Source organism: Micropterus dolomieu, linkage group LG18, assembly GCF_021292245.1.
Source record: "Micropterus dolomieu isolate WLL.071019.BEF.003 ecotype Adirondacks linkage group LG18, ASM2129224v1, whole genome shotgun sequence".
NCBI classification, from domain to species: Eukaryota; Metazoa; Chordata; class Actinopteri; order Centrarchiformes; family Centrarchidae; genus Micropterus; species Micropterus dolomieu.
In genome coordinates, this window is record NC_060167.1 from 24,018,005 (window position 1) to 24,034,753 (window position 16,749).

The 16,749-nt window shown below is 40.3% G+C and overlaps 1 protein-coding gene and 1 long non-coding RNA gene across 2 annotated transcripts in view; both read left to right on the forward strand.

The window, feature by feature from the left end:
• The first annotated feature begins 126 nt into the window (after positions 1-126).
• On the forward strand, positions 127-9,550 carry LOC123986894 (melanocyte protein PMEL-like). The gene is made up of 12 exons (XM_046075310.1): positions 127-219; positions 1,331-1,426; positions 1,514-1,660; positions 2,113-2,247; positions 3,345-3,506; positions 3,618-3,902; positions 4,011-4,562; positions 4,655-4,810; positions 4,945-5,041; positions 5,439-5,644; positions 5,727-5,817; positions 9,406-9,550. The coding sequence occupies exons 1-12, from the start codon at positions 162-164 to the stop codon at positions 9,548-9,550; spliced, it is 2,130 nt and encodes a 709-aa protein (XP_045931266.1). The 5' UTR covers positions 127-161.
• Positions 9,551-10,788: 1,238 nt separating this feature from the next.
• LOC123956926 overlaps positions 10,789-16,749 on the forward strand; it is a 24,621-nt gene continuing 18,660 nt past the window's right edge. The window contains exons 1-2 of the long non-coding RNA XR_006821675.1: positions 10,789-10,920; positions 11,168-11,245. This is a non-coding gene — a long non-coding RNA (uncharacterized LOC123956926). The remainder of the gene's footprint in view (positions 10,921-11,167; positions 11,246-16,749) is intronic.

Here is a 16,749-nt window from a genome sequence, read left to right on the forward strand (position 1 = left end):
CAATGATGTCAGAGGTGAGAAGAAACTTTATGGTAATTCAGGTCTGAGGCTTTCTTAAAGAGACTGACGAGACGTTTGCTAAGTCTGTCTGGGAGTTGGGGTTCAGGACTGCTGGGTGTGGATCAGGGTTCAGAGAGAAGAGACACACAACCAAATCCAGGATGACGACTCTGAACCTGGTGCTGCTGGTGTTGGCATTTATATCTGCCACTGCGACAAGTGAGTACATCTGAATCAGGTCAATTTCCTGACAAGACCATAACATACGTTTTTTCTTTCTAAGACTAAATATATAGTTTAATAAGTAATCATCAGCCCTGCTATCAAAAAAGTGAAATAATTTTTCAATGTACATGTAATCCACTAGAAAACAACTTTTTGTCACTGTGCATCTACATTGAGTTTGTTTTCTATTTCATTTTACACAAAAGATTTAAAAACAAGAGAAACTGCAAAGGGATAAAGTGGAAATACACTATTCTCCCCTTTAGTTTTTTAGAGTTTGATTAAGAGTAAACATTAAGTAATACCAAAGTAATAAACAGCAAATAGCTTGGTACTGATAATGGTTATAGCTGGGTAATATTTATTAATATATGTAACAGCATAAGGAGGGGCCAAAAACAAAGGTTTACAATGGGGAAACACATTTGAAGATAGCAATGATATAAATAGGTCCCTTTATGTTTTAATAATATTAAAGGTTACTATCAGCATCATACCTTCAAAATCACATGAAAATTCTTGGAAGTCAAAATTGGTAATAAATACCATATTTTAACACTAAAGCTAAAGACACTAAAGAAAAAACCTGCGATAGTTTGTGTGTAATAACCATTACTCAGGGCTGCCAAAATGCTAAACCACCAGCATTATGACAGTTATTACCAATTTTGACTTTCAAAACGTTTTCATGTGATTTCAAAGGTATTTTGCTGATAACAGCCGATAATAGTGTGAAAACATCAACATTTCTATCATTATGTTCAAAACCTGCATGATTATCATGGAAAAATTGTGCCCCTTTTAAAAAGCAACTCTACTTAAATATGTAGTTAATGGTAGAACCAATATCTCGCACAAACAAAAATATAAATATCATATTAACTAACTGACAAAAAAACTGAAAAACTGAAACATAGTTTTGCAGTTAAGGAATAGATTGTAAAGATAAGATAAGCTTTCTAAAAATCTTAACATGCTTTGCAAATGTTGCCTCACTTGAAATTCTTATCGATTGTGTTGGTTGATGATGATACTTGGGAGAATAACATGATGTTGCATGATGGGGCTTCTTTTCCTGAAGAGTTTGTAATACTATCTTTTCCAGAGCCGAGAAGTAAGTTCACAAGTTACCGCTCATGGAACTCAAAAATGTATCCGGTGTGGAGAGATGGAGACCGGAGATTCAGGAACTCTTGGCTTGGTGAGGCTCATTCCTCTATTTCTAAAAACAGAAATGCTATCAAAAGATTTTCTCTGCCATTTAATCTAAAGATGTTCTTCTTTCCAGGTGGTGAAGTAACTTTCGATCTCAAAAATGATGCACCCACTCTGACTGGAGCAAGAGTGACCTTCTCTATTAATCTTAATTTCCCACCAAGCCAGAGAGTGCTCTCTGACGGGCAGGTGGTCTGGGCGGAAAACACCACAATCAACGGTAAGACAACCTTTCCAGAAACAGCAAGTGACTCTGCAGAGGGCACGTACCGCAGGTTACTATGTAGCCTTGTGTGATGTCATTATTTTTGATATTTCATTCATGCTCAAAAGAAGTAACAAACAATTATGAACAGGAAGCTGATCAGTTTATTTCAGATGTGACGGCAACATGATCTTCATCTCAACACCATGTCACATTTTTTGAGATGGTGTTTCCTAAAGAAATAAATAACTTACAGACACTTTGTTTGTGGTAGAAATGATAATTTTGTTAATTACTGATTAACTGACAATGTTTTATGATTAAGTTTGAACTAAATACTAGTTTCATTATTATAGGACAAAAGACAAGTTATTCTTATTTTATTTCACCTGTGTTGCCTCATATTGATCTAAAATACCATGTATCTGTTGTTATTGATGTTGGTCCATGGTCATCGTCTTTTTCAGGACAACAGTATCAGGAGGGTCAGGCTGTGTATCCTGACCAGGACACCGAGCAGACCGGAGTTTTCCCTGACGGCACACCATTCCCCATCAGTCAGAACAGGAGACCCCACTACGTGTTTGTGTGGAAGACATGGGGTAAATATATTTAATTTAGTAATAATTAGTCTGCTAAATATAGGCTGCTCATTAGTTGTAATTAATGCTGCAGTAGTAACATTGTGCTTCAGTTTAGGTAATTCCTTGTGAGCACAAAAAACAACTCACAGTTACAATGTTACAGACAACCCTCAATGATGAGAAAAAGGACCAACTGCAGCTTTGACTGCATTACATTAACATGTCAAACCTCCATAGAGACAAAGACCATTAAAACTCTGTAAGAGAATAAAAGGGAAGTTTCTCCTCCAGCCAGTGAAGTTAAAGTTTAACATTTGCCTCAGGCCGTATCACAAACACAACCTTTTTAGTGAAAAACTTGTCTACGCTAAAAATGATCTGCTGTTACATTTTATATTTGTCATGAAAAAAATCACTTTTACACCTGAAGACCTTCTTAAATTGTGCTGTTAACTCAAGAAAATGATGTTGTTGTTAACTTGCACTGTGAATAATTTGTATTATGTGGATTAAATTAGTGGTGTTAGTTTACCATTTTTAGTTCATCAGGCGTACCTGCTTTGGTAAACGACTCATGAAGTCTAACAATATTCAAGTGAACATGCTGTTGTGACAATAGCTGATCACCTAACCAGCAAAGAAGAAGCCAGCAGGACTTTTCACACTGCACTTAGCCCCAGGCTAAGGGAGCTGTTATTTCGGGGCTAAAGTACACAAAAATGTAAACATTAGTCTTGTCTTTTAAATGATATTTTTACCAGTCCAAGTAGTTGGGCAGCATGAGTCCTATAGCTTCAGTTAACAATGTGTATGTGAGAAGGGGCTGTCATCACAGGGTCAACTCTTGGGCTAATTATGCAGTGTGGAAAACCCTCACCTGTACTAAAGGTCACAACCTTTGCAGACGTTTTTGGCTTTCTTTACTAAAAGTCTGTTCCTCAGAACAATTCTGAAAACAAAAAGTACACTTTATTCTGTTTTGCTTCACAGTGAATCAAATGCAGGCCTTTGTTTTACTTTACCACCATTACAATAGTATCTCATGTATTATATAATGAAAGTGACACCTTGATTACCAAACCATCCTAAATAATCACAATGTTGCTCTATTCAAGGGCGTTACTGGCAGGTGGCAGATGGACCATCCTCCTCCCTCTCTATCGGTACAGACAACATCCCCCTGGGCTCCTACAACATGGAGGTTGTCATCTATCACTACCGTGGAAAAGACAAGTTCATCCCTCTCGGCTATGCCTCCACAGTCTTCAGCATCACAGGTGACCTACCAAACAATTTCTAACCTAACTTGAGGAAAAGGATTCTACAATGTTTGTATTTGTTTAAAAACACTCATCACAACAGCTCTACATGTTATGCTCCGTCATCAGACCAGATTCCATTCACCATATCACTCGTTCAAGTAACTGATGTCAACCAGGACGACCAGAACTTCATCCAGAACCAAGCTATTGCTTTCAGCATCAATCTCCATGATCCCAGCCAGTATCTCAACAGCGCCAACATCAGCGTCAGCTGGGACTTTGGTGACAGCACTGATATTCTGATATCCAAAGACCTCACTGTCACACACACATACCTCGCAGTCGGGAACTTCACACCTCAGGTGGTTCTCATGGCAAGCATCCCCAACAGCTGTGGAAACCCCACTGCTGGTGAGATTTTAAACTAATTATATTTTATGTTTATGTTAAGTACATATGTACTGTCCTATAAGATGTCTGAACTAAGTTTTGCTCAGTTGTTTCAAACTTTTTTTTCAGTTGTTCCTACTGATGCAGTAGCTGCGCCAGCAGTTGATGTGATGGCCTCCACCCCTGCAACTGTCCCAGCAGCACCAGACGAGGGAGGAGATGCAATTGCTCTGGATGTTGCTGATGCCACTCCACTTGCTGCTTCTGTGCAGCCAGCTGAAGCAGCCACAGAAGATGGAGAAGCAGTTGTTGATGCAGACACAGAGGCAGTAGAGGTTGCCTCAGTAGCACCCGCAGGAATTGATGCAGCTGTTGTTCCAGAGGAACAAGATCCCGCCAACGCTGTTGCCTCTGTTGCAGAGGGAGAAGAAGCAGCAGTTGGGGTCGCTGATGCTGTCACTGCTGCTCCTGTAGCAGAAGTAGCTGTAGAGCAACAAGCTGATGTTGTGGCTCCTGATACTGTTGATGCTGCTGCTGCCATAGAGGTTATTGAAGTTGTAACAGAAGCCCCTGTTGATAATGTCGTAGCCCCTGCTGCCACTGAAACCACATCAATAGAAGATGCAGCACCAGCTGATGCCGCAGTACAGGCAATTGAAAATGAGGTTGCAGCTCCTGCAAGTGAGTACTTAATGTAAATTAAAACAACACAAAATAAAAAATCAAGCTCTTTTAACAAAAGCATTATGACAAATTGTCTCTTATTTTTCCAGTGCAACCAGCGGGTGATGAAGTAGCTGTTCAAGCAGAGGTGGAAGCAGATCCAGCACAGGTTGCCCTTGTTCTGGTTAAAAGACAAGCTCCAGAGCTGATGGCTGACTGCATGATCTTCCGCAATGGCTCCCTCACCACCACTGTAGATGTTGTCCGTAAGTCAATATAGTTTTTGTAGTTATGGCCTTAAACCTAAACAGATCATTTTATGCTTTAATAGAAACAGTATGATTTAATAATAATAATAAATTTATAATTTAACTTTTTTCTACCTCTTTTAACGCTCCAGAGGGTATTGAAAGTGTAGAGATTGTTGAGGTGTCCAACGTTGTGGCGACTGAGTTGGATCAAAATGTTGTGGACATCACCATTGACTGTCAGGGAAGGTGAGCAGTGACATTCATCAATTACACAAGCTAGTTGAAAGTTTGTTAATTTATATCAGTCTACAATTAGGCTACAGAACTCTAATATATCGTCAACCTACTGACACACACACAGATTCATAAAAACAAACGCAGTAATGTAAGCACCTGCATGTTCACAGTCTCCAACATGGAAATAAAGTGGCTCCAACTCAATGTATAGAGCACACAGAGAGGATCAAGAGGTTCACTTACTGTTCAGCTCAAGTGTATTGATTTGTCTTGACGTTCTTTATAACTAATACAAAAATGATCTTCTAGTTAGCCTACACTGAAACACATTTGTGAAAATAACATATCCATTTAGGATTGCTCTCCTTGTAACTATGTCTCTGTACCTTCACTATCCTTCCTTCAGTCTGCCAAGTGAGGTCTGCACAACCATTTCTGATGCTGACTGTATCACACCGGTGGAGACCATCTGTAATGCAGCCACACCCTCTCCAGACTGTCAGATGATCGTTCGTCAGGTCTTCAATGACACCGGAGTATTTTGCATCAATGTCTCGTTGACCAATGATGTCAGTCTAGCTGTGGCAAGTGCCAGAGTCAGTGTAGCAGCAGGTGGGTGAAAGAAAAATGTATTAATAGCCACTAAAGTACCTCTAGATAATTCTCTCATTAGTATAATGTGCTTCAATTTCAGCCTCTGGTGGTTCCTCAGCTGGAACTGCAGCCACAGTCGTGGGCGTTATGGTTCTCGCCTGTGTTGTCTGTTGCATTGGTTTGATGCACAGGTGAGTTCCTAATATATCAATCTAATTTAATTTGAGGTTTAATGAAATATTAGACAAATAAAATTTGTGATTAACAAAACCAATAAATCATTCATTATAAGCTGTAATTATGATAAATTGATTATCCTGGTTTCATTGTGAAAAACATGTTTCCGTTACTCTTATCCTCAGCATTAAATCATCATACTTTGAACCTATTTTAATGTGGGTGGGTCCTATAGACCTTTCTCCCATGCAGGGCTGGATTGGGACATTGGACAGGTCATTTTTGGGCCAGGTGGCCCACCCCAATCGGTCAGACACCCCTCACCAATACACCATACTTGCAGTCCCCTTAAATATGCACTTACTGTTATATTCCCCTAAACCACTATAAATCTGAGTAGTAAGAGCAGTGGATAAGTGTACCAGTGCAGGTTGATCGGTATATTCAGTCGCATTTTACTGACTTCCTGGTGGGAGTACACAACGCATACTCTAGTACAAGTACAAGTAATTCTCAAAGAAAATAAACTGAAGTCATAGTGTCATTTCAAATTAGTACTTGGTCCAGAGTAGTTGAAATTCCCTGATAAAGCTGTACAGTTTCAACAATATAATACTGGGAATGAGCAAATAGCTGTTTTTTCCAAATCAAAGTCACAGTCACATGCATCCTCCTCTGTGGTTATGGCTGTCCTTTCCTCCTTCAAGTACCTGTGGCTGCACAATGTCGGGGACTGAAACGCTTCTGGCCCCCCCTTGCACTTTGCTTTGTCTATTATGACGCCTTTATCCATCCACAGATTTCTGGCTCTAAACCTGCAGCTTCTGACATGAGAAACAGAGGGCAGTTGGGGGCTATTAAGAGATGTGATTGGGCCAGCCCAGTGTCAGTACAGAAAATTATTTGTGGGCCACTGCCTGTCTTTGCTTTATGGACCAGCTGTTGGCCCATTATAATATTTTTTTTATAATTAATAAATAAATAATTTTAATGATATCGTCCCCAAGATGCGTCCCCCCAGTGGCCAGATTCCCAGTCCAGCCCTGCTCACATACGATTTTTTTACTTATCATATCAGGAAAAGCACAGGTGTTAACATTAATGATGGCTAAGGGTCAGAAGCCATGTCAGCAAGCCAGCATGCACAATATCAAATCATATTTTTAAAACTGCAGCATCAGCAGCATATAATTTACATACACAGTATTAGGAAGTTTAGGGGGCCAGGGATCCCTGTGGATGTCCAAATGGACAGCTTCCTGATCAGAGTCTGTACAACAATGCTTTGAGCTAACATCAGCATGCTAACAATGACAGGATCAACATGCTGATGTTTAACAGGTAGGGGAGAGCGAAGGCGAAAGTAGTTTTTCAGAAAAACATGATTTTAAAGGATAAGGTTTCAGACAGAGATATATTTTTGCTGTGATCACTCACTGTGAACTCACAGGTGTGGTCTATCAATATCAGGTGGTATTTTGCACAAATGTAGAACGACTGCTGTATAATATAACTTTAAAAGTGGCACAATGTTACTTTCGACCCCGTCAACTTGGACCAAAGTAACACACAGGTGGGTCAACAACATGACTGTGACCTTGTTAATGTGTAACTGCAAATATCTTTTGTCCTTTATCTTTAAAAAATAATTTAAATTACATTTTTATTTTAAATATTCACTTTCAAAAGTAACCTGACAGCCTAAACTTGAATTGTTTAGAATATTTCATATTATATTAAGGATATATTATAAATATATAATATATAAATATGCAAATGTGTGCACCTAAAACAGGGGGAAATGGTAAGATGGACATTGTTTATGAACCTGACATGATTAACATAAAACAAGAGACTTTACTGATCCTGCACTGGGGGTATTTGCATGTTGCAGCAGCTTCAGAGACAGTGGAAAAAATGGAAAAAAACATAATGTAGAAAGATATGGATTAAATGTAAATAAAAATAAGGTAAAAACCAATAAGCTAATAAGAGCAAATACAAATTTCACATTTTTGTAATGACTTTAAAATTGTTTTAGTAAGAGCAGTGTGAGTGAGCTGCATGTTGAGTGTTTTTTAACAACTGTAGCTTACTGACCTCCTTAGGCGACATGCCAAAATAAATATCAGCTGCCCTCTTGATGTAAGCCTGCAGCTTCTTCACAGAGAAGACTCTAGAATGTGATCTGTACCCTGGCGGTCTGGTCTTCTCCCTACTGGTCTCTGCCCTCCATCTGCAGTACCTGAGCAAAGTGACATGGCATATGCCATGCGACTTAGCAGCTGCCCTGAGACTGATGTTTCTGACAGAGATGTCCAGAAACGCCGTCTCACATACATCGTGCAGAATCAGACCTCTGTCTGTCTTTCTGACCTTCACTCTTGGCATATTCTGTTGGTATAATATAACATAAACATGTTTCAATACATGCTGCAACGCAGAGAAAGTCACCACATTAGCAGCGGGACAAAATAAACACTTGTGGTCAGGTTAAGCGGGACAAAAGTAACAAGTGTTAGGCCTACTTTAGTCCCGACTGGAACTCCTGAGATATAAACAACAACTGTGAAAGGGCACTACTTTAGGGTGTGTTAAAGCACTAAATAACCTGTTAATTAATCATTACTGTGACACATGAAACGAGTGACACAACTTGTAATTCGAAGAACAGTCCCGCTTCAGAAATTTATTTACCGTGCTCAAAAACAGTTTTCCGGAGACTGCCGCGGGAAACGATGACGAAATCACCTGATATTTGACAGCTTTATCAAGGGTTGCATGCTGAAGGTGCTCTCACAGCTTGGACTGCAAATGCAATCAGGGCTCTGAGAAAATCGCCTTCTTTACTTACTTTCGTCCTGTGTTAATTTCGCCCCGGTTTACCCCTAATATTTACCATGTTCACCATCTAAGTTTAGCGTGTTAGCATGCTATCATTTACTAACAAGCACTGAATCAAAGTACTGCCTTGTATTACTTTTGCACATATTTTCTCAAAAAAGTATTTTATCATATTTCATGGGAATCCACCCAATACTTGTTGAGAAAATTCACTCAAAACCACAAATGTCAACTTTCTGGTGGTGCTAGAGGAAAAATCAGGGGATCACCAAAGTCAGTAAGATCCATCCTCTGGATGCATCCATGAATGTCTGTACAGAAGTTTGTAACAATCCATCAAATAGATGTTGACCAACAGGCCAACATTGCCATCCATCTAGTCACACAGCTAGTGTTGTTCATACATTGCCAATATTGACCAAAAAAACTTACCATCCCCCATGTCCAAATAATATCTTCTAGCAAAAAAATAATGTAACTGAATGATACTGCAAGAATCATGTTAAAACAAAGACATCCATTTCATGCAGTAAAATTAGCACTACTGCAACACAAGAAGCATCTATCTTTCATCTTGTTTTGATTCCTTGTTTACTATTTTTATGATTTTGTTTGTCGTTGACAGGCAGTTTATTCTTCATTTGATTTCATGTAAACTCAAACGTTTAACAGGGGAAAACTACATAATTTAGTTGAACTTTGTCACTTCATTAGTGGGATCTCCTCATCTGTTCCAACTGTTTTATATTTCTAAACAGACGGTCCAAGCAGTACCAGCCACTAAGAGAAGACAACTTTGGAGGCAGCTCGGCGGTAACATCAGTGCCTTTGTTGTTGTGGAACTTGTTGAGCCGAGAGTCACCAGGAGAGAGTCTTCCACTGCTTCAGGGGAGGGCTGCTTGAATATCATCATATTTTTAACTACAGTATTTTTTTTAAATTGGCATTGATAGTTTATTGAAGCCATAACATATTCTCTTTTTTGTGGCCTACTTATACAAACCATCAAAACCCACCAAAATCAATGTTAACATATTTCAGTTAAATTTCTTTACAATTTATTTTGAATTACTTGCATTATTGAACTGTTTGCCACCCTGAAATAAATAAAACAAAACTTTATCACCATAATTTGTTTGCTTTTTCCCATTTATTTCCTTTTTATTTGCATGTGATATTCATATGATTTTATGTCCCGAAGTAAAAGAGCAGATGAAAGTGGCAATGATTTTCAATCTGACCATTACCAGCAAAGTTTGGTAAATGTATTAAATTATAAGGTCAATGCGGCACTATGGCAAGAACAATAAGAAATAGATTAATCAATACAGCAGTACAAAGTGTTGGAATTATAATTATATACAGCATTTTATCATAATTTCTTTGAGTCTTTTTTTCTTAAAACTCTAATCAATAATTTTAAGTTAGCAAAAAATTAGTGGTGCATTCCCATTGGCTAGTCAGTTTTTAAGTGACAGCTCAGTGTCCCGGACTGGCTGCCGCTATCCGTCATATTGCAGAGGTCACAGTCTGCTAGTAAACAAATACAATGTGTACTGAGAGATGCAGACTTCATTGCAAAATCAATTGTAACTCACTTAATTCTTAACCAATTTTCATGAAATATTGTTGGGTATATGAAATTGAAACATTAACCTTCTAAATAGCCACACCTTCCACTGTGACCAAGCAGGAACCTCCGGGTCTGAAAAGTGAAGCAAATGCTGAAGGGCCATAAACTTGCATTCTTTTTGCATTCCGTCAGCAGGGGGCAACTCCGCTGGTTGCAAAAAGGAGTCCAATTGCATTTTTTCTTTGCCCTTGTCCCCTTAGGTCTCTGTACAAAATGGCCATATTTCTCACTTGATTTATTACCTCAGTAAACACCTTCCTAATGAGTTTATGTTTTCAATCACTAGTTTCATTAATACAACATGATGTTCGTTTTGTAAACTATGGTCCCATTTGGAGTAAAATAGACAATAAAGCGAAGTATGCTTTAGGCTACCTTGTGATTGACATGTTGCTACCACAGTGACCTGTCAATCAGGATAGAGGCGAATCATAACAACTGCACTGTGTACATTTAACTAGCAATGAACTTGTTTTTGCATGCTGTCGGTGTTGTTGTTTAAGAACTCTGACCCTTTCACAATGTGTTTTCATGTTTCATGGTAACTTTTTGGTTGCCTAAAAATGTATTGTTCAGCGGTCAGTTGTACTAAAAGATAGGAGTGAGCTGTTAATTTTTTTGGTAGTCCACAAACCAATGGGTGAGTCACAATGGCTACTTCCACTTTTTTTATACTATGTATATAGTCTTTTACCATGACATGCAGGCTCCGATCTATGAATAGACACCATCAAGTAAATTATTTCGAATCTTAGCTTTTGTGTTTCTCCAAAAATGTAGATTTCTATATTTATTATATTGTTAAAGACACCTGCTTGCTTGTTATTTTATCAATGATAAAATAAAGTAATCAATCAAGTAAACTATTTTTGTTCTCCTGACTCCAGTGAAGAGAAGAACATCTAGTCAGTTCATCTGTACAACCCATGACACATATGATAACTCCACTTCTGCAGTCTGGACAGGTACCATTACACAAAGAATGTCATTAATACTGTCTCAATCTCAAATACTTTATTTCCATCTTTATTAATTCACTTTAGACACTGATACATACAATAGTATAATACAATACTACAATACTATAGTATAATAATAAAACAATACTACAATACAATACAATAATATCATAATACAATACTACATAATGAATTTAGTGAGTATTTGAGACCAATGTTCAGATATACAGTGCAGTAATATCATCATAAAATAATCAGGATCTAGAGAAATATGGTATGAGTGACAGTAGTTCCTTGTTTTGGAAAAACTCAATCTCTCTCCATCTCGCACTCAGCAACATGTAAATAATATTAATATCCATATTCACTTTGCGTTGTCCAACTCGTTGATGTTGTTCGACTCATATTCCTGCCACTCCTAGTGTTGGTTTCCAACTGTTTTGTTTGATTATCTGTGTTTCCAGTAGCAGCGGAGGTGAAGCAATTTTTTGTGCACTAACAAAGCTCTGCTTTATATGTGAAAATAAAACACCAATACAAATGTTGCAAACGAATTTGGGTCTCTGAAATTGTACCATATACTGCATGCTGCAGAATAAATTTGGGGCCAATCAGATGCCTCCCTGATGGTATTGCATGATAAATAAGTATCTTCCTGTACCTTTTAGCTTTGAGAGGACCATATATTCTGAAAAAATCCTCAACTCCATTTGCAGAAATGCATCCCCAAACCTGCATGGAACCTCCACCATGATTCACTGTTGCCTGCAGGCATTCAATCTTGTACCGCTCTCCAGCCCTTCGGTGAACAAACTGCTGCAAACTTCTGTTGCAGCCAAATATTTTCCATTTTGACTCTTCAGTCCAGAGTACCAGCTGCCAATTTTCTGCACACCAGTTCTTGGGTTTTCGTGCACAGCTGAGTCGCTTGGCCTTTTGATTCCATGTCAGAGGTATGTTTTTTTGGCCCATGGACAGTAGATGGGTGTACCAGGGTGCCACTGTTTTCTATCAGTTCTGAGTGGGTGGCACTGCTGGACATCGTCTGATTGCAAAGGGAAGTAAGCAAGATAAGTCCTGGGACAGAAAACAAACGAAAATAGAGTCTGTTAGTCCATGATCAGAAAAGAGCAGAGCAGACTCAGGGCGGACGGCCCAACGACAGAACAAGGGGACTGAACAGTTCAGGGGAATTAGCTGGAGTTCGACCAGACAGGCTGAGCAGATCAGGCGGGCGGTCTGGGGGTTGGACTGCACACAATCAGGTCTGGGGGTCAGCTGGGGAGCTGAGAGAGAGGGCAGAAACCTTCAGAAGGCCAGACAGGAGGCCAGAGACGAGGACTGGAAACCTGAGGAGGCCGGGCAGGAGGCCGTGCAAGAGACAGGAGGCAGGAGGCTGGCAGCAAAGACGGAGACCCTCTGGAGGCAGGCAATGAAGGCAGAGCAGGAGGCTGACGGTGACAGGACAGCTGGACTAGAGGCCGGTGACAGGACAGCTGGACTGGAGGTCGGCTACAGAGAAGCAGGGCTCAAGGTCGACGACGGAGCAAAAGGGCTGGAGGCTGGCAAGACAACCACCAGGCTGGATGCCGATGACAGGGCAGCCGGGCCGGAAACCAATGAGAACAGGGGGCCTAATAGGTGAGTCAATGATTCCAGGGAAACAAGAATTTGCAGCAACTCAGACACCAGAGTCTGCTGCAGTAAGTTGAGCTCCGGTCAAGGTGGGTTGAGGGTTGTAACGGTCATTTTGGCTAAGGAAACAATTCATTGGGTGCAGCCGGGGTAGTGATTAGCTGCAACATGGCAGAGACAGGAGCTCAGTGAGAAAGAAGCACAATGAACTGTGAACAGAGGGACATATTATCAAAAAAGTAATAGTCCAATAGTTTGATTGCAAGTTTTACTTTTGGGATTACATTTTTTTGTTTTATTCTTTCTCAAATTTTTATTTTTGTTTGATATTTAAGAAGTTTTGTTTGATTACTTTGAAACCAATCCAATTCCATACACTCCATGCCTATAGAACAGGTAATTGTATAGTTCTGGTGATCTTTCTCCAATGAACCTCCAGTTATTTTGTCTCACAAGTTGCTTTCTTATTACACATAGTCATCCATGCCTGGCTAAGACCCACACACACAAATACAAAAGGAGGGAAAACAACAGAGGGCAAAAGCAGAAGTGAGTCACAGCTTGTGACAGTACTGACCTCATGATTTAATAAATGTACCAAACATTGCTGGTGATGATCACATGCAAATGAAAAAGAAATAAATGAGGAAAAGCAAACATGATGATGATAATGTTTTGTTTTATTTATTTTAGAGTAGCAAACAAAATAATGTTCTGGGATGCAAGTGATTTAAAATGCACTGAAATAGAAATTGCTCTGAAATGTGTTAACATTGTTTTTCCAAATGGTTAGTATAAGTAGGTCACAAATAAGAGAATACATTATGGCTTCTATAAACTATCAGTGCCAATTAATAAAAAATACTGTAGCCGTCCATCCATCCATCTTCATCCGCTTATCCGGGGTCGGGTCACGGGGGCAGCAGCTCCAGCAGGGTGCCCCAAACTTCTCTTTCCCGAGCCACATTAACCAGCTCTGACTGGGGGATCCCGAGGCGTTCCCAGGCCAGTGTGGAGATATAATCTCTCCACTTAGTCCTGGGTCTTCCCCGAGGCCTCCTCCCAGTTGGACATACCTGGAACACCATCTGGAACTGTAGGTCAAAATAAATATCACTTTCTTCAATAAATGTTTCAACATTTTCTTTTCGTACACGTGTACATGGAGCTGGTTCACTTAACTTGGTTCACTTAATTGGTTCTGGTTTAATACATTAACTGGGAGTTACAATATTACTACAATTAGACTCTTATGTATATAAGGCTAATATTTTAGCTGATGTTATAGTTGTTGGTGTGCATGGGGCAATGGTGATATTCACACAGTCCTTCCCTGAAGCAGTAGATGCTCTCTCCTGGTGACTGTCAGCTCAACAAGTTCCAAGTCTAATCTTTTCCGGGCGGACTGCGTAACGGAGCTCACAGGAAAAAAAAGGGGAGGCGGACTCTGTCTCTACATAAACGAAGGTTGGTGTATGTCACAATGTTGAAGAAATCATGCAGTCCTCACTTAGAGACATTATTCATAAACTGTAAACCCTTTTATTCACCGCAGGAGTTTTCCTCGTTTGTCCGGGTGGCTGTTTATATTCCACCTCAGGCTTGTGTTAATGAGGCATTACTACACCTGGCCGACCAGATAACTAACGTGGAGAAAAAACATCCAGACTCCCTGCTCATTGTTCTCGGGGACTTCAACAGAGCAAACCTCAGCCATGAACTTCCAAAGTACAGACAGCATATTAAGTGTCCCACCAGGGACACTAACATACTGGACCACTGCTACATTACATTAAAGGACACCTATCGCTCTGTCCCCCGTGCAGCCTTGGGACTCTCTGATCACTGTCTGGTTCATCTAATCCTGTCTTACAAGCAGCGACTGAAATCTGCTAAACCTGTTGTAAAGAGTGTGAAAAGATGGACCAACGAGTCAAAGCTGGAGTTACAGGCCTGCTTTGACTGCACTGACTGGAGTGTTTTTGAGGCTGCAGCCACTGACCTGGACAAACTAACTGTCACTGTGACATCATACATCAGTTTTTGTGAGGACATGTGTGTGCAGACTAAAACCTACCGCACATACAACAACCAAAAACCCTGGTTCACAGCGAAACTCAGGCAGCTTCGTCAGACCAAAGAAGAGGCCTTCAGAAGTGGGAACAGAGTCCTGTATAACCAGGCCAGGAACACTCCGACTAAAGAGGTCAAAGCAGCAAAGAGATGCTACTCTGAAAAGCTAGGAAAAGCGTCACCGCCAGCTATCCTGCGTCAGTGTGGAAAGGCCTGCGTACACTCACTAACTACAGGAGACCATCCCCCAACTCTGCTGGTACTCAATGACTGGCTGACGAGCTGAATGGTTTCTATTGTAGGTTTGATGAGTACGGTGATGGGTCAGCCTACAGACGGGAGCTTGATCAGCTGGCTCCAGAACAACCTGGAGCTTAACACAATCAAAACTGTGGAGATGACCGTGGACTTCAGGAAGAGCCCCCCCACTCTGCCCCCCATCACCATACTCAACAGTCCTGTGTCTGCTGTGGAATCCTTCAGGTTTCTGGGATCCACTATATCCCAGGACCTGAAGTGGGAGCCCAACACTGACACGATCATCAAGATGGCCCAGCAGAGGATGTTCTTCCTGCACCAGCTCAGGAAGCTCAACCTGCTTAAGGAGCTGCTGATCCACTTTTACACAGCTATCATCCAGTTTGTCCTCTGCACGTCCATCACTGTCTGGTTTGGATCTGCCACCAAAAAGGATAGGGACAGACAGGACTGTGGAAAAGATAATCGGCACCATCCTGCCCTCCATTCAGGACTTATATATTTCCAGAGTCAGGAAACGGGCAGGAAACATCACTGCAAATCCATCTCACCCCGGACGCAACCTGTTCCAGCTTCTCCCCTCCGGTAGGCGCTACAGAGCACTGTACGCCAAAACCAACAGACTCAGGAACAGTTTCCTCCCACAAGCCATCACTCTGATGAACAGCTGACTCACAGTGTCAGGAACTATTCCTGTGCAATAATTCCAGTTTACTGGGAACCACTTACCATTTCTTTATTTATTCATCATTCTTCATTTCAAAGCTGTTCATACTGTTCATATTGTCATATTGTATATATATATACTGTATACCAAATCCATGCCTTATGTACATAACACCTGCACATAAAACTTATTTATTCCAGCATTCTTTGCACTCATCACACTGTGTACATGAATGCTTGTATGTGTATGTGCACCTGTGTATCACATCCACCTCCGACATAATAATAACATTAATGGCAATAATAATTTTCTCCTGCATCCTTTGCACTCTGTTGATTGCATATTGCAAAAACGCTGCGTACATCGGCCGTGACAGGTAGGGTTAACCTCCCTTGAGTTGCTGCAACGTAGCAAACGGGAGTGTTTCATACAGACGCTGAAGGATACCTTTAGCGTAAAATCCTTATGCTTTCTCACGTCTAAAAACGTCAGTTATGACGCATTGAGAATGCATTGGTAATACAGTCCCCTCCAAAAGTATTGGATTATTGGAAGTATTGGAAGTATTGGAAGTATTGGAAGTAAGGCAAATTCCTTAGTTTTTGTTGTTTACTGAAGACATTTGGGTTTAATTTCAAAAGATGAGTATAAGACAAGAGTTCAGAATTTCAGCTTTTACTTCCTGGTATTCACATCTAGATGTGTTAAACAACTTAGGACATATCACTGTTTGTATTAGACCACAGCATTCTTAGGTGAGAAAAAGTAATGGAACAAAGAATCTTAAAGTAAATAACATTTAATATTTGGTGGCATAACCCTTGCTTGCAATAACTGCCTCAAGCCTGCGACCCATCGACATCACCAAACTGTTGCA

Excerpts from the sequence above, each read along its gene's own strand:
- LOC123986894 (XM_046075310.1), top strand. The coding sequence starts at position 162 with ATGACGACTCTGAACCTGGTGCTGCTGGTGTTGGCATTTATATCTGCC. Across the intron at positions 4,811-4,944 it reads CACCACTGTAGATGTTGTCC|AGGGTATTGAAAGTGTAGAG; the intron begins GTAAGTCAATAT and ends TTAACGCTCCAG. Across the intron at positions 5,042-5,438 it reads ACCATTGACTGTCAGGGAAG|TCTGCCAAGTGAGGTCTGCA; the intron begins GTGAGCAGTGAC and ends TCCTTCCTTCAG.